The 19217-nt window shown below is 40.9% G+C and overlaps 1 protein-coding gene across 1 annotated transcript in view; it reads left to right on the top strand.

Annotated features, from left to right (window-relative positions):
• LOC128700929 (TBC domain-containing protein kinase-like protein) overlaps positions 1 to 19217 on the top strand; it is a 63888-nt gene that overhangs the window by 27100 nt on the left and 17571 nt on the right. Inside the window, exons 10-12 of the mRNA XM_053794412.2 lie at positions 3199 to 3348; positions 11209 to 11317; positions 17336 to 17497. Of these exons, the coding sequence (XP_053650387.2) occupies positions 3199 to 3348; positions 11209 to 11317; positions 17336 to 17497 (421 nt within the window). The remainder of the gene's footprint in view (positions 1 to 3198; positions 3349 to 11208; positions 11318 to 17335; positions 17498 to 19217) is intronic.

Raw genomic sequence — 19217 nt, 5'->3', positions numbered from 1 at the left:
CAATGTGATATCCAATTCTTTACCTAAATCATTTGATACCCTCATCACCTTACTCTTATCTATGTTCACTTTCAACTTTCTACCTTTACACACCCTCCCAAACTCGTCCACTAACCTTTGCAACTTTTCTTTAGAATCTCCTATTAGCACAGTATCATCAGCAAAAAGTAACTGTGTCAACTCCTATTTTGTATTTGATTCCCCATAATTTAATCCCACCCCTCTCCCCAACACCCTAGCATTTGCTTCTCTTACAACCCCATATATATTAAATAACCATGGTGACATTACGCATCCCTGTCTAAGACCTACTTTTACCGGGAAGTAATCTCCCTCTCTCCTACACACCCTAACCTGAGCCTCACTATCCTCATAAAAGCTCTTTACAACATTTAGTAACTTACTACCTATTCCACAAACTTGGAACATCTGCCACATAGATCTCCTATCTGCTCTATCATATGCCTTTTCTAAATCAATAAATGCAATGACAACTTCCCACCTTTCTCTAAGTACTGTTCACATACATGCTTCAATATAAACACTTTATCTACACATCCCCTACCCACTCTAAATCCTCCTTGCTCATCTGCAATCCTACTCTCTGTCTTACCTTTAATTCTTTCAAAAATAACCCTACTGTACAGTTTTCCTGGTTTACTCAATAAACTTATTCCCCTGTAATTTTTACAATTTCCTTTGTCCCCCTTCCCTTTATATAAAGGAACTATACATGCTCTCTGCCAGTCCCTAGGTACCTTCCCCTTTTTCATACTTTTTTTTTTTTTTCAACAAGTCAGCTGTCTCTCACCTAGGCAGGGCTACCCAGAAAGAAAGAAAATACTTTCATCATCATTCAACACTTTCACCTCACTCATACATAATCACTGTTTCTGCAGAGGTTCCCAGATACAACAGTTTAGAAGCATATATAAAGATATATAACATATCCTTCCAAACTGCCTATATCCCAAACCCCTCCTTTAAAGTGCAGGCATTGTACTTTCCATTTCCAGGACTCAAGTCTGGCTATATAAAAATAACTGGTTTCCCTGAATCCCTTCCCTAAATATTACCCTGCTCACACTCCAACAACTCGTCAGGTCCCAAAAACCATTCGTCTCCATTCACTCCTATCTAACATGCTCATGCATGCTTGCTGAAAGTCCAAGCCCCTCACCCACAAAAACTCCTTTACCCCCTCCCTCCAACCTTTTCGAGGATGACCCCTACCCCGCCTTCCTTCCCCTACAGATTTATGCACTCTCCATGTCATTCTACTTTGATCCATTCTCTCTAAATGACCAAACCACCTCAACAACCCCTCATCAGTCCTTTGACTAGTACTTTTATTAATTCCACACCTTCTCCTAATTTCCACACTCCAAATTCTCTGCATAATATTTACACCACACATTGCCCTTAGACAGGACATCTCCACTGCCTCCAACTGCCTCCTCGCTGCAGCATCTACAACCTAGGCTTCACACCCATATAAGAGTGTTGGTACCACTATATGTTCATATATTCCCTTCTTTGCCTCTATAGATAATGTTTTTTGTCTACACACATACCTCAATGCACCACTCACCTTTTTTCCTTCATCACTTCTGTGGTTAACCTCATCCTTCGTACATCCATCCGCTGACACATCAACTCCCAAATATCTGAAAACATTCACTTCTTCCATACTCCTCCTCTCCTATTTGATATCCAATTTTTCTTTATCTAAATCATTTGATACCCTCATCACCTTACTCTTTTCTATGTTCGCTTTCAACTTTCTACCTTTACACACTCCCAAACTCGTCCACTAACCTTTGCAACTTTTCTTTAGAATCTCTAATAAGCACAGTATCATCAGCAAAAATTAACTGTGTCAACTCCCATTTTGTATTTGATTCCCCATAATTTAATCCCACCCCTCTCCCCAACACCCTAGCATTTACTTCTTTTACAAACCCATCTATGACATTACACATCCCTGCCGAAGACCCACATTTATTAAACAGAAATACCAACCACTCCAACACTATATCCTCCCCTGCTTTTAACATTTCTCTCATGATCCCGTCAGTTCCAGCTGCTTTACCCCCTTTCATTCTACATAATACCTCATGCACCTCCCCCACACTCACATCCTGCTCTTCACTCCTAAAAGGTGTCATACCTTCCTGGCCAGTGCATGAAATTACTGGCTCCCTTTCTTCACAACATTTAAAAGTTCTTTAAAATATTCACCTCCTTCTCCCCATCTACTAACTCCTTTACTCTGACAAATCCATTCGTTCCCTAGGCTTTCTCAACTTGTTTATCTCACTCCAAAATTTTTTTCTTATTTTCCTCAAAATTTCTTGACAATGCCTCTCCCACTCTATCATCTGCTCTCCTTTTGCACTCTCTCACCACTCATCACCTTTCTTTTACTCTCCATGTACTCTGCTCTTCTTAAAACACTTCTTCTTTGTAAAAACCTCTCATAAGCTACTTTTTTCTCTTTTATCATACCCTTTACTTCATCATTCCACCAATCATTCCTCTTTCCTCCTGCACCCACCCTCCTATAGCCACAGACTTCTGCCCCCACATTCTAATACTACATTTTTAAAACTATTCCAACCCTCTTCACCCCCCCCCCCACTATTCATACTTACACTAGCCCATCTTTCTGCCAATAGTTGCTTATATCTGTAATTATTTATTTATTTTACATCTTCACTTTTGCTGATTGGCATAACCCTTTCTTAAGTATGTTTGGGAAATTATTGGTTCTTGTATTTATATCCCCAACTAATATAAAGGAACCATTAGCACCATAATATTAAATACCCTTTGAATTATAGGCCTCTTTCTATAACAGTGAGTGTTGTAAAAAGTCTGGAAAATGCCATTGGAGAAACACATTTTGTCTACAATTTGTAAGTGAGTTGTGAATTTTGGTTTAACTTTTATTGAAATGCTCTACACACAATTTCAGATTCTCTACATTTGTTAACTCTATTTTTTGTAATGTATAATTTTTGTAATAAAATTTTAAATCTTTAAAACTAACCAACAGAACTTCTTAAATGAGATATTCATTATGTAATGTTACAAAAGTGAAAAGCTTTATGAAATTGGTTAAAAGTTTCTATTTTGATTTTTTTGTCTTCAAAATTATCAAAAATAATTGGAAAATTTGAGCTGTATAATTTCAAGTGTGATGGTGGTGGAAGGAGAATTTTTTGGTGGAGGTCTTCACCGACGTCAGCTGCTAGAGAGCAAGACCATCATCTTACCACTACACAACTTGAGACACAGATTGGCTCATATACCTCCAGAGAAGTATTATCCTCTCATCACCCAAGGGTAAGCAGTCTTATGTGCTTTGGTAGTTTTTTTCCTCTAAGGCAGGGTGACCTAAGAAGAAAACACATTCACCAGCATTCACTCAAATGCATGATTTATTAAATAGCTGCAGTATATATTATACTGAATTAGTTTTTTTCCCAACAAGTTGGCCGTCTCCCACCGAGGCAGGGTGACCCAAAAAAGAATGAAAATCCCCAAAAAGAAAATACTTTCATCATCATTCAACACTTTCACCACACTCACACATTATCACTGTTTTTGCAGAGGTGCTCAGAATACAACAGTTTAGAAGCATATACGTATAAAGATACACAACATATCCCTCCAAACTGCCAATATCCCAAACCCCTCTTTTAAAGTGCAGGCATTGTACTTCCCATTTCCAGGACTCAAGTCCGACTATATGAAAATAACCGGTTTCCCTGAATCCCTTCACTAAATATTACCCTGCTCACACTCCAACAGATCATCAGGTCCCAAGTATCATTCGTCTCCATTCACTCCTATCTAACACGCTCATGCACGCTTGCTGAAAGTCCAAGCCCCTCGCCCACAAAACCTCCTGTACCCCCTCTCTCCAACCCTTTCGAGGACGACCCCTACCCCTCCTTCCTTCCCCTATAGATTTATATGCTTTCCATGTCATTCTACTTTGATCCATTCTCTCTAAATGACCAAACCACCTCAACAACCCCTCTTCTGCCCTCTGACTAATGCTTTTATTAACTCCACACCTTCTCCTAATTTCCACACTCCGAATTTTCTGCATAATATTTACACCACACATTGCCCTTAGACAGGACATCTCCACTGCCTCCAACCGTCTCCTCGCTGCTGCATTTACCACCCAAGCTTCACATCCATATAAGAGTGTTGGTACTACTATACTTTCATACATTCCCTTCTTTGCCTCCATGGATAACGTTTTTTGACTCCACATATACCTCAACGCACCACTCACCTTTTTTTCCCTCATCAATTCTATGATTAACCTCATCCTTCATAAATCCATCCGCCGACACGTCAACTCCCAAGTATCTGAAAACATTCACTTCTTCCATACTCCTCCTCCCCAATTTGATATCCAATTTTTCTTTATCTAAATCATTTGATACCCTCATCACCTTACTCTTTTTCTATGTTCATTTTCAACTTTCTACCTTTACACACATTTTCAAACTCCTCCACTAACCTTTGCAATTTTTCTTTAGAATCTCCCATAAGCACAGTATCATCAGCAAAAAGTAACTGTGTCAATTCCCATTTTGAATTTGATTCCCCATAATTTAATCCCACCCCTCTCCCGAACACCCTAGCATTTACTTCTTTTACAACCCCATCTATAAATATATTAAACAACCATGGTGACATTACACATCCCTGTCTAAGACCTACTTTTACCGGGAAGTATTCTCCCTCTCTTCTACACACCCTAACCTGAGCCTCACTATCCTCATGAAAGCTCTTTACAGCATTTAGTAACTTACCACCTATTCCATATACTTGCAACATCTGCCACATTGCTGCTCTATCCACTCTATCATATGCCTTTTCTAAATCCATAAATGCAATAAAAACTTCCCTACCTTTATCTAAATACTGCTCACATATATGCTTCAATGTAAACACTTGATCTACACATCCCCTACCCACTCTGAAGCCTCCCTGCTCATCCGCAATCCTACATTCTGTCTTACCTCTAATTCTTTCAATTATAACCCTACCGTATACTTTTCCTGGTATACTCAGTAAACTTATTCCTCTATAATTTTCACAATCTCTTTTGTCCCCTTTCCCTTTATATAAAGGGACTATACATGCTCTCCGCCAATCCCTAGGTACCTTCCCCTCTTTCATACATTTATTAAACAAAAGTACCAACCACTCCAACACTATATCCCCCCCTGCTCTTAACATTTCTGTCATGATCCCATCAGTTCCAGCTGCTTTACCCCCTTTCATTCTACGTAATGCCTCACGTACCTCCACCACACTTATATTCTGCTCTTCTTCACTCCTAAAAGATGGTATACCTCCCTGGCCAGTGCATGAAATTACCGCCTCCCTTTCTTCCTCAACATTTAAAAGTTCCTCAAAATATTCTCGCCATCTACCTAATACCTCCCTCTCCCCATCTACTAACTCCCCTACTCTGTTTTTAACTGACAAATCCATACTTTCCCTAGGCTTTCTTAACTTGTTTAACTCACTCCAAAAATTTTTCTTATTTTCATTAAAATTTCTTGACAGTGCCTCTACCACTCTTTCATCTGCTCTCCTTTTGCGCACTCTCACCACTCTCTTTACCTTTCTTTTACTCTCCATATACTCTGCTCTTCTTATAACACTTCTGCTTTGTAAAAACCTCTCATAAGCTACCTTTTTCTCTTTTATCACACCCTTTACTTCATCATTCCACCAATCACTCCTCTTTCCTCCTGCCCCCACCCTCCTATAACCACAAACTTCTGCCCCACATTCTAATACTGCATTTTTAAAACTATTCCAACCCTCTTCAACCCCCCACTACTCATCTTTGCACTAGCCCACCTTTCTGCCAATAGTCGCTTATATCTCGCCCGAACTTCCTCCTCCCTTAGTTTATACACTTTCACCTCCCTCTTACTTGTTGCCACCTTCCTCTTTTCCCATCTACCTCTTACTCTAACTGTAGCTACAACTAAATAATGATCCGATATATCAGTTGCCCCTCTATAAACATGTACATCCTGGAGCCTACCCATCAACCTTTTATCCACCAATACATAATCTAACAAACTACTTTCATTACGTGTTACATCATACCTTGTATATTTATTTATCCTCTTTTTCATAAAATATGTATTACTTATTACCAAATTTCTTTCTACACATAGCTCAATTAAAGGCTCCCCATTTACATTTACCCCTGGCACCCCAAATTTACCTACTACTCCCTACATAACATTTTTACCCACTTTAGCATTGAAATCCCCAACCACCATTACTCTCACACTTGTTTCACTTGACATAATTGCATATACAGTGGACCCCCGCATAACGATTACCTCCGAATGCGACCAATTATGTAAGTGTATTTATGTAAGTGCGTTTGTACGTGTATGTTTGGGGGTCTGAAATGGACTAATCTACTTCACAATATTTCTTATGGGAACAAATTCGGTCAGTACTGGCACCTGAACATACTTCTGGAGTGAAAAAATATCGTTAACCGGGGGTCCACTGTACAGTGGACCCCCGGTTAACGATTTTAATCCGTGCAAGAGGGGTAATTGTTATGCGAAATAATCGTTATGTGAATGAATTTTCCCCATAAGAAATAATGGAAATAAAATTAATCCGTGCAAGACACCCAAAAGTATGAAAAAAATTTTTTTTTTACCGCATGAAATATTAATTTTAATACACACAAACTGAAAAAGGCATGCACACTTACATGACACTTACTTTTATTGAAGATCTGGTGATGATTGATGGGATGGGAGGAGGGGAGAGCATTATCTTCTTACTGTTTAGAAGGGGAATCCCCTTCCATTAGGACTTGAGGTAGCAAGTCCTTTTCTGGGGTTACTTCCCTTCTTCTTTTAATGCCACTAGGGCCAGCTTCAGAGTCACTGGACTTCTTTCGCACAAGATATCTGTCCATAGTGGCCTGTACCTCTCGTTCCTTTATCACTTCCCTAAAGTGTTTCACAACATTGTCAGTGTACAGGTTGCCAACACGGCTTGCAATAGCTGTGTGAGGGTGATTTTCATCCATGAAGGTTTGCACTTCAAGCCACTTTGCACAGATTTCCTTTATCTTTGTAGTAGGCAACTTCTTCAATTTCTCTCTCCCCTCCTCTGAACCAGTTTCCCCAGGTCTGGCCTCTTGCTCTTGAAGTTGATCTATCAGCTCATCAGTGGTTAGTTCTTCATTGTCCTCCTCCACCAACTCTTCCACATCCTCCCCACTAACCTCCAACCCCAAGGACTTTCCCAATGCCACAATGGATTCCTCAACTGGCACAGGATTCTCAGGGTTAGCCTCAAACCCTTCAAAATCCCCTTTGTCTACACATTCTGGCCACAGTTTCTTCCAAGCAGAGTTCAAGGTCCTCTTAGTCACTTCCTCCCAAGCCTTACCTATAAGGTTTACACAATTGAGGATATTAAAGTGATCTCTCCAAAACTCTCTTAGAGTCAGTTGAGTTTCTGAGGTCATTACAAAGCACCTTTCAAACAGAGCTTTTGTGTACAGTTTCTTGAAGTTGGAAATAACCTGCTGGTCCATGGGCTGCAGGAGAGGAGTGGTATTAGGAGGCAAAAACTTCACCTTAATGAAGCTCATGTCCCCATAAAGTCGCTCTGCCACGTCTGTAGGATGACCAGGGGCATTGTCTAACACCAGGAGGCACTTAAGTTCTAATTTCTTTTCAGTTAGGTAATCTTTGACATTGGGGGGCAAATGCATGGTGTAACCAGTTATAGAAAAAATTCCCTAGTGACCCATGCCTTACTGTTTGCCCTCCACAGCACACACAAATTATCCTTGAGGACATTCTTTTGCCTGAACGCTCTGGGAGTTTCAGAGTGATACACTAATAAAGGCTTCACTTTGCAATCACCAGTAGCATTGGCACACATGAGAAGAGTAAGCCTGTCTTTCATAGGCTTATGTCCTGGGAGTGCCTTTTCCTCCTGAGTAATGTAGGTCCTGCTTGGCATTTTCTTCCAGAACAGGCCTGTTTCATCACAATTAAACACTTGTTCAGGTTTCAGTCCTTCAGTTTGTATGTACTCCTTGAATTCCTGCACATATTTTTCAGCCGCTTTGTGGTCCGAACTGGCAGCCTCACCATGCCTTATCACACTATGGATGCCACTACGCTTCTTAAATCTCTCAAACCAACCTTTGCTGGCCTTAAATTCACCTCACATCATCACTAGTTGCAGGCATTTTTTTAATTAAATCGCATGCAACTTCCTAGCCTTTTCACATATGATCGCTTGAGAGACGCCTATCTCCTGCTAGCTGTTTTTCATTTATCCACACCAATAAGAGTCTCTCAACATCTTCCATCACTTGCGATCTTTGTTTAAAGAAAACACAGTTAAACCTTTGGCAAGAACAGCTTCCTTGATTGTCTTTTTGGTGCCCACAATAGTAGCGATGGTTGATTGGGGTTTCTTGTACAACTTGACTGGGAGGTCGGCGTCGCACTCCACTTTCATACTTATCAATGATCTCTTTCTTCATTTCAATGGGTATTCTTACCCTTATTGGTGTACGGTTGGCACTAGAAGCTTTCTTGGGGCCCATGGTCACTTATTTTCCAGAAACAGCACCGAAAACACTGTAATAATACGAAATATTCCGAGTGTATGCTTGGATGTTAGCGCGGAGGCTGGCTGGTAAACAATGGCACGGGCGGCACATGTGAGGCTGGCTGAGGGCGCACAATGGACGCGTCTCGGACGAAAATCGGTGAGCGGGTTTTTAATCGGTATGCGCGGCAAAAATTTTGCGATTAAAGTAAGCGGTATGCGAAATAATCGCTATGTGATGCCATCGTTATGCGGGGGTCCACTGTATTATGTTTCCAAGAAAAGATGTTTGATCTATCTAAAGTTTCTAAATGATGCTAATGTAAACTGCCACTGCTCTGTGGGCCTGCCTTTCAAAAACTGTCATAAGATAAAGAGGGTATATAAATCTGGGCTGATTGGAAAAGATGTAGGGTACATTAAAAGAAGAGTTAGAACAAGGGGCGTGATGGAGCATTTAACAGGCATGTGATTACCTCTTCATCATTACCCATTTGTAGCTGTAGGAGCAAAATTAATCTAATGGCAGTTAATCTTCAGTATTTAGTAATAATATTTATTTAAAAAACCTTACAGACATAGCCAAATAACATTATCATGTGTCCCATATTTCTCGTATAGGTGGTTGTCAAAAAACAAACACACACACACACACACACACACACACACACACACACTCACACTCACACTCACACTCACACTCACACTCACACTCACACTCACACTCACTCTCACTCTCACTCTCACTCTCTCTCTCACTCTCACTCTCTCTCTCTCTCTCTCTCTCACTCTCTCTCTCTCTCTCTCACTCTCTCTCTCTCTCTCTCTCACTCTCTCTCTCTCTCTCTCTCTCTCTCTCTCTCTCTCTCTCTCTCTCTCTCTCTCTCTCACTCTCTCTCTCTCTCTCTCACTCTCTCTCTCTCACTCTCTCTCTCTCACTCTCTCTCTCTCTCTCTCTCTCTCTCTCTCTCTCTCTCTCTCTTACTCCACCTCACTCCACCCACCACCCTACCACTCCACCTAATGGTTCAGGACTGTGCCCCAACATTTTATTAGCTAACCATCAGTAATTGTGTCTTGAAATTTTGGCAGGCATATTTGTTTAGAAATTTTTGAGCGTAAATACATTTCATTTATTTCATGTAATTTGTTGTTAAGATTGTATGATTTTAGCTGACATAGCACTTTCTGAAACTCATCTTCTGCACACGTTGAGAGACTGGTGTAGAATTTCAATATCATACAGTAATGATGTACCAATTAAAGTGGTGAACAAGACCTAAAAAGAATTACTGAAAGCCTTTTGCCTTCAGTATTTGTTATTACAGAAAATAAAAGAATACTGTAGTGATAAGCACAATCACTAGTACTAAATATAATACTGTACCGATTAGTTACCAGCTAGAAATGTTGACAGTTGATTCTCATTTTCTGTGAGGGCTAAATTGGTGGAGGTAATGTGAATCTTGAAGCTATAAAAAATAGGAAATTTTATATTGTATTGTTATTTAGTTGGTTACATATTTGAATGCTAAATTTATATCATCTGAAGATAAGATTATTACATATAATGATTATTTTATGTAATAAAACTCGGTACACTGAGAGAAAACACAATAAGTGTCAGGGGCCTCAGGCTATCAAGAGCCACCCATACATATGGGGGATGACAAATAGACCCCTATCTGTCTTCAAAAGAACTGGACAGATTTCTAAAGTCAGTGCCTGACCAACCAGGCTGTAGTTCATACATTGGATTGTGTGTGGCCGGTAGTAACAGCCTGGTTGATCAGTCCCTGATCCAATGTGGGGCCTGGTCATGGACTAGGCTGCAGAGGTGTTGACCCACAGAACAATCTCCAGGTAGAAACTACATCACATGGGATGTATAATGGGTGAAGGGAGCATGCGATGGTAGCAACAGCATGCACCCTAACATCACTCATGTCCCTTCACTCAGACCTTCACTCACCCTTCTTCACCCAGTACCTTGTCCTCACTCACTAGCCTGCATGCTTCCAACCACTAGTTTGCACATTCCCACCCACTAACAGTGACTAACCCATAAGACAATGGACTTATCCTGAGGCTCACTGTGAGATGGAGGGAAAAGACTGTGACACATGCCAAATTTTTCCTCTACATTTACACCACCATGTAAACTGATTTTTATGGCATGTACACCAAAAATATGCCACAATTTTGCAAAATGTGTTAACAGATTGTGTATTATCTGACAGTGCTCAATAAAGATTTTTTTACCAGAACATTGAATAGGGAAGAAGACTGTTGAAGGGGCTTTGACCACATAATCTTGTATTAGCTATTGGATATACTATGCTGTGTCTTGCTAGCATCTTATGATATTTTCAACAGATTATGCAAATTAATGTTTGAAATAATAATGAGCATTTTCTATGTTTTACTCTAGTACAATTTTGTTATTCAGGTATATATCATAATATAAAATAAGGATGAGTATCATCAGCTTTCAGAATGTCTCAAAAATATTGTTAATTGAAATTATAAAATAAAACTCCTTTTTCCTAGGGAATGTGGTACAGACGAACTAGAAACCAGTCAGCTTCCACTGGTGATACGAGAACGAGATGTTGAGTACCAATTCCATCGTCTTCTTATTTTTGAGAGATTATTACAGGTAAGCATGTAGAAGAGACCAGGCATAAACTAAATCTTACATATTTAGCATATGTTTATTCCTTTGCGACTCTTCAAGGAATAAGGATTCATTGATGCCAGTGAAAGGCTCATGATCCAAGGAATTGGAGTGATTATCCCATTTTTTGGATCAAACTTTATTGTCCCTCGTTACCCAGATGCTGCATAACCCTCTTGGGTTTAGTGCTTCCTTATGAATCTGAATCTATTTTATAGTAATGTTGATATGTACTTACATTTTGCATATGTATATGTATAACTATTCACCTGAAAAAGCAGCACACTGTGCTGCTTAGTGAAGAATGCCAGGTTACCCTGACAGCCTAGTATATCTTGACCAGTTGCTCTGTTCATCAAAGAGTATGACTCATAGAATTGACGAGGGAAAAAGGTGAGTGGCTCACTGAGGAGTCTGTGGAGACAAAGAACGTTATCCATGGAAGCAAAGAGGGGAATGTATGAAAGTATAGTTATACCAATGCTCTTATATGGGTATAAAGCATGGGTGGTGAATGTTGCAACAAGGAGAAGGCTGGAGGCAGTGGAGATGTCATGTCTGAGGGCAATGTGTGGTACGAATATAATGCAGAGAATCCATAGTTTGGAGATTAGGATGAGGTACGAGATTACCAAAACTATTATCCAGAGGGCTGAGGAGGGATTATTGAGTTGGCTTGGACATGTAAAGAGGATGGAACAAAATAGAATGACTTCGAGTGTATAAATCTGTAATGGAGGGAAGGTGGGGTAAGAGTCGGCCTAGGAAAGGTTGGAGGGAGGGGGTAAAGGAGGTTGTGTGTGAGGGGCTTGGACTTCAGCAACTATGCATGAATGTGCTAGATACGAGCAAATGGAGACAAATGGTTTTTAGGACTTGACATGTTATTGGAATGTGAGCAAGGCAACATGAAAGGATTCAGGGAAACCAGCATGCTGGACTTCAGTCCTGGAGATGGGAAGTGCCTACACTCTGAAGGAGGGGTGTTAATGTGGCAGTTTTATAACTATAGTGTAAGCATGCCTCTGGCAAGACAGTGATGGAGTGAATGATGATGAAAGTTTCTTTTTTTTTGGGAGGCCACCCTGCCTTGGTGGGAAATGGCTGATGTGTTAATAATTTTTTTTTTTTTTCCAACAAGTCGGCCGTCGCCCACTGAGGCAGGGTGACCCAAAAAGAAAGAAAATCCCCAAAAAGAAAATACTTTCATCATCATTCAACACTTTCACCTCACTCACACATAATCACTGTTTTTGCAGAGGCGCCCAGGATACAGCAGTTTAGAAGTATATGCGTATAAAAATACACAATATATCCCTCCAAACTGCCAGTATCCCAAACCCCTCCTTTAGAGTGCAGGCATTGTACTTCCTATTTCCAGGACTCGAGTCCGGTTATATAAAATAACCGGATTCCCTGAATCCCTTCACTAAATATTACCCTGCTCACACTCCAAAAGCTCGTCAGGTCCCAAATACCATTTGTCTCCATTCACTCCTATCTAACATGCTCACGCACACTTGCTTGAAGTCCAAGCCCCTCGCCCACAACACCACCTTTACCCCCTCCCTCCAACTTTTTCGAGAACGACCCCTACTCTGCCTTCCTTCCCCTACAGATTTATACTCTTTCCATGTCATTCTACTTTGATCCATTCTCTCTAAATGACCAAACCACCTCAACAAACCCTCTTCAGCCCACTGACTAATACTTTTATTAACTCCACACCTCCTAATTTCCACACTCCGAATTTTCTGCATATTTACACCACACATTGCCCTTAGACAGGACATCTCCACTGCCACCAACCGCCTCCTCGCTGCAGCATTTACAACCCAAGCTTCACACCCATATAAGAGTGTTGGTACTACTATACTTTCATATATTCCCTTCTTTGCCTCCATAGATAACATTTTTTGCCTCCACATGTACCTCAATGCACCACTCACCTTTTTTCCTTCATCAATTCTATGATTAACCTCATCCTTCATAAATCCATCCGCTGACACATCAACTCCCAAATATCTGAAAACATTCACTTTTTCCATACTCCTCCCCAATTTGATATCCAATTTTTCTTTATCTAAATCATTTGATACTCTCATCACCTTACTCTTTTCTATGTTCACTTTCAACTTTTTACCTTTACACACACTCCCAAATTCGTCCACTAACCTTTGCACAGTATCATCAGCAAAAAGTAACTGTGTCAATTCCCATTTTGTATTTACTTCCCCATAATTTAATCCCACCCCTCTCCCGAACACCCTAGCATTTACTTCTTTTACAACCCCATCTGTAAATATATTAAACAACCATGGTGACATTACACATCCCTGTCTAAGGCCTACTTTTACCGGGAAGTAGTCTCCCTCACTTCTACACACACTAACCTGAGCCTCACTATCCTCATAAAAACTCTTTACAGTATTTAATAACTTACCACCTAGTCCATATACTTGCAACATCTGCCACATTGCTTCCCTATCCACTCTATCATATTTTTTTATTATTATTATTATCACACTGGCCGATTCCCACCAAGGCAGGGTGGCCCGAAAAAGAAAAACTTTCACCATCATTCACTCCATCACTGTCTTGCCAGAAGGGTGCTTTGCACTACAGTTTTTAAACTGCAACATTAACACCCCTCCTTCAGAGTGCAGGCACTGTACTTCCCATCTCCAGGACTCAAGTCCGGCCTGCCGGTTTCCCTGAACCCCTTCATAAATGTTACTTTGCTCACACTCCAACAGCACGTCATCCCAGTTTTATAAAGTTTTTCTTCTTCTCTTTTTTAGTAAATGTCTACAGGAGAAGGGGTTACTAGCCCATTGCTCCCGGCATTTTAGTCGCCTCATACGACACGCATGGCTTACAGAGGAAAGATTCTTTTCCACTTCCCCATGGACAATAGAAGAAATAAAGAGGAACAAGAGCTATTTAGAAAAAGGAGAAAAACCTAGATGTATGTATATATATATGCATGTGCGTGTCTGTGAAGTGTGACCAAAGTGTAAGTAGGAGTAGCAAGATATCCCTGTTATCTAGCGTGTTTATGAGACAGAAAAAGAAACCAGCAATCCTACCATCATGCAAAACAGTTACAGGTTTCTGCTTCACAGTCATCTGGCAGGACGGTAGTACTTCCCTGGGTGGTTGCTGTCTACCAACCTACTACCTATATGCCTTTTCTAAATCCATAAATGCAATAAAAACTTCCCTACCTTTATCTAAATACTGCTCACATATATGCTTCAATGTAAACACTTGATCTACACACCCCCTACCCACTCTAAAACTTCCTTGCTCATCCGCAATTCTACATTCTGTCGTACCTCTAATTCTTTCAATAATAACCCTACCATACACTTTTCCTGGTATACTCAGTAAACTTATTCCTCTATAATTTTTGCAGTCTCTTTTGTCCGACTTCCCTTTATATAAAGGGACTATACACACTCTCCACCAATCCCTAGGTACCTTCCCTTCTTTCATACATTTATTAAACAAGAATACCAACCTCTCCAACAATGTGTCCTCCCCAGCTTTTAACATTTCTGTCATGATCCCATCAGTTCCAGCTGCTTTGCCCCCTTTCATTCTACGTAATGCCTCCCGCACCTCCCGCACACTCACATCCTGCTCTTCACTCCTAAAAAATGGTATACCTCCCTGGCCAGTGCATGAAATTACCGCCTCCCTTTCTTCATCGACATTTAAAAGTTCCTCAAAATATTTTCGCCATCTACCCAAAACCTCCATCTCCCCATCTACTAACTCCCCTACTCTGTTTTTAACTGACAAATCCATTTGTTCCCTAGGCTTTAACTTGTTTAACTCCAAAATTTTTTCATATTTTCATTAAAATTTCTTGACAGTACCTCACCCACTCTATCATCTGCTTTTCTTTTGCTCTCTCTCTCACCATTCTCTTCACTTTTCTTTTACTCTCCATATACTCTGCTCTTCTTATAACACTTCTGCTTTGTAAATACCTCTCATAAGCTACCTTTTTCTCTTTTATCACACTCTTTACTTCATCATTCCACCAATCACTCCTTTTTCCTCCTGCACCCACCCTCCTATGACCACAAACTTCTGCCCCCACAATCTAATATTGCATTTTTAAAACTATTCCAACCCTCTTCAACCCCTCCACTACTCATACTGCACCAGCCCACCTTTCTGCCAATAGTTGCTTATATTTCACCTGAACTTCCTCCTCAGTTGTACACTTCCACCTCCCTCTTACTTGTTGTTGCCATTTTCCTCTTATCCCATCTACCTCTTACTTCAACTGTAGCTACAACTAGATAATGATCTGATATATCAGTTGCCCCTCTATAAATGTGTACATCCTGGAGCCTACCCATCAACCTTTTAGCCACCAATACATAATCTAACAAACTACTTTTATTACGTGCTACATCATACCTTGTATATTTATTTATCCTCTTTTTCATAAAATATGTATTACTTATTACCAAACCTCTTTCTACACATAGCTCAATTAAAGGCTCCCCATTTTCATTTACACCTGGCACCCAAAATTTACCTACTACTCCCTCCACAACATTTTTACCCACTTTAGCATTAAAATCCCCATTTTTTTTTTTTATTACCACAAGTACTCTCACACTTGGTTCAAAACTCTCCACGCATTCACTCAACATTTCCCAAAATCTCTCTCTCTCCTCTATACTTCTCTCTTCCCCAGGTGCATATACACTTACTGTAACCCACTTCTCACATCCAACCTTTATTTTACTCCACATAATCCTTGAATTAATACATTTATAATCCCTCTTTTCCTTCCATAGCTTATCCTTCAACATTATTGCTACCCCTTCTTTAGCTCTAACTTGATTAGAAACCCCTCACCTAATCCCATTTATTCCTCTCCACTGAAACTCACCCACCCCCTTCAGCTTTGTTTCACTTAAAGCCAGGACATCCAGCTTCTTCTCATTCATAACATCCACAATCATCTCTTTCTTATCATTCACACAACATCCATGCACATTCAGACTTCCCACTTTGACAATTTTCTTCTTCTTATCCTTTTTAGTAATTATTACAGGAAAAGGGGTTACGAGCCCATTGTTCCTGACATTTTAGTTGACTTTTACAGCATGCATGGCTTACGGAGGAAAAATTCTTATTCCACTTCCCCATGGATATAAAAGGAAAAGTAATTAGAACAAGAACTAAGATAAAATTAAAGAAAACTCAGATGAGTGTGTATAAATAAACATGTACATGTATGTTTAGTGTGACCCAAGTGTAAGTAGAAGTAGCAAGACGTACCTGTAATCTTGCATATTTATGAGACAGACAAAAGACACCAGCATTCCTACCATCATGTAAAACAATTACAGGCTTTTGTTTTACACTTACTTGGCAGAACGGTAGTACCTCCCTGGGTGGTTGCCCTGACATCCTTACTTCGTCCACCCTCCACTCTGACAGTCCCATCTTAGATGCAGACATGCTTGCTTTGTTAACTGACACTAGTTGCTGAAGTGTGCCTGAAATACATTACGTAACTGGGATTTTTCGTGTAAGAAATAAATGCTGCTAATCTTCCTCTGTAACTAATATATATTCTTGAAAAATAAATATTTGTAATTATAACCACCAGCCTTTCTGCTGATGATGTACCCTCTTCATCTCCACCTCTTTCCCCTTCTTCTCTTTACCTACTATAGAGCTTTGGACAACCCCTTACTCGCTTGGCATTTTTTCACGAATGCAGTGAAAATTAGCTGAATGAACAACCTTGCATAATCCCAAGCACAACCCCCCCCCCCATCCTCAATGCATAAAGTGGAGAACCACCAATAACAGGGACTAGAGATTGATTTTACTTAGACTTTCACAAACAATAAAAGAGTGAGCAAGTATGCATGTGTTTCTAGTGTGACATCAAAACATTGTTATGGATATTAAGTTCAATGACTTATACATGTACTCTGTTTTAATTTTCCCATATTTCAGTCATACCCATTCAAAGCAGAAAGTATCCTGCGAGAAGCCAGAAAGGACACTCTTCCATTCTACCGAGCACTGGTGTGGGCCTCACTTCTTGGTGTTGATGGTGCTGTAGCGCATACTTACCAACAAATTGACAAGGAAACTCCTACGCCAACAGACAGACAGGTACATAATAACAGATATATTTTTTAGATTTTTTATTTCTTAGCCATATTTCTCCAAGGTAGGGTGACCCAAAGAAGACATCACATTGACCATCACTTAGCCAATCTCAGCTTTACCAGAAGTGCAGGGACATAATTTTAAAATTCAGATGGCATGCTGCATATCAATCCCAACCCATCCTCTACAGTGCAGGTACTGTACTATACATTATACCTCCCAGACTGAAAGTCCAGCTAGCAGATTTTCCCTGAATCCTTCATAATGTTACTTTGTTCTCACCCCAAAAACATGTCAAGTAATAAAAGCCACTCATCTCTCTCAAATTGTTCACTTCATTCACTTGTTCCAAAACCTTTACCAAAATTTTTTTTTTTTAAACTTTATTGTTTTTCTGTAATTTTCTTTATATATATTATAATTTTGAAACTTGTTATTCTTTTTGTTTTCCCTTAGTGTATGTCCGTGTTTCACTTCGTATATCAAAATTACATAAGTGGACTACATGAGCATACATGTATATATTTAAAGCTTGTATACATGTGTATATATTTAAAACTTGTATATATATTTAAAACTTGTATATATATTTAAAACTTGTATATATATTTAAAACTTGTATATATTTAAAAACAAATCACTTCCCTTCAGTTGAAAACTTTGCTTTATGTTAGTTTTGATGAATAGCAACCTAGTTAGAGCACCTATGCATGCAGTGACATACTAAGCGAACATATGTGTGGAATAGTCCTGGAGATGGGAAGTACAGTGCCTGCACTCTGAAGGAGGGGTGTTGAATGTTGCAGTATTATAATTGTAGTGTAAGCACGCCTCTGGCAAGATAGTGATAGAGTGAATGATGGTGAAAGTTTTTCTTCTTCGGGCCACCCTACCTTGGTAGGAAACGGCTTATGTGCTAATAAAATAAAATACTTGGAAAAGCAGACAATTCCTCTATTAGTAAATTTTAATAAATGTTAATTTGTTTCTCAAAGACAGTTTAAAGAGGGCGTAATTTGTGTGTGTGTGAGACTACCTGCCCGCCTGATTGCCTGCCTGCCTGCTTGCCAGATTGCCTGCTTGCCTGATTGCCTGATTGCCTGCTTGCCTGCCTGCCTGCCTGCCTGATTGCTTGCCTGCCTGCCTGATTGCTTGCCTGCCTGCCTGATTGCTTGCCTGCCTGCCTGCCTGCCAGCCAGCCAGCCTGCCTGCCTGCCAGCCAGCCTGCCTGCCTGCCTGCCAGCCAGCCTGCCTGCCTGCCACAGCCTGCCTGCCTGCCACAGCCTGCCTCCCTGCCAGCCAGCCAGCCAGCCAGCCAGCCAGCCAGCCAGCCAGCCAGCCAGCCAGCCAGCCAGCCAGCCAGCCAGCCAGCCAGCCAGCCAGCCAGCCAGCCAGCCAGCCAGCCAGCCAGCCAGCCAGCCAGCCAGCCAGCCAGCCAGCCAGCCAGCCAGCCAGCCAGCCAGCCAGCCAGCCAGCCAGCCAGCCAGCCAGCCAGCCAGCCAGCCAGCCAGCCAGCCAGCCAGCCAGCCAGCCAGCCAGCCAGCCAGCCAGCCAGCCAGCCAGCCAGCCAGCCAGCCAGCCAGCCAGCCAGCCAGCCAGCCAGCCAGCCAGCCAGCCAGCCAGCCAGCCAGCCAGCCAGCCAGCCAGCCAGCCAGCCAGCCAGCCAGCCAGCCAGCCAGCCAGCCAGCCAGCCAGCCAGCCAGCCAGCCAGCCAGCCAGCCAG

Source organism: Cherax quadricarinatus, chromosome 20 (assembly GCF_038502225.1).
Source record: "Cherax quadricarinatus isolate ZL_2023a chromosome 20, ASM3850222v1, whole genome shotgun sequence".
Classification (NCBI taxonomy): Eukaryota; Metazoa; Arthropoda; class Malacostraca; order Decapoda; family Parastacidae; genus Cherax; species Cherax quadricarinatus.
The sequence above is the reverse complement of the archived record's forward strand: the minus strand, read 5'-3'. Positions and strand labels throughout refer to the sequence as shown.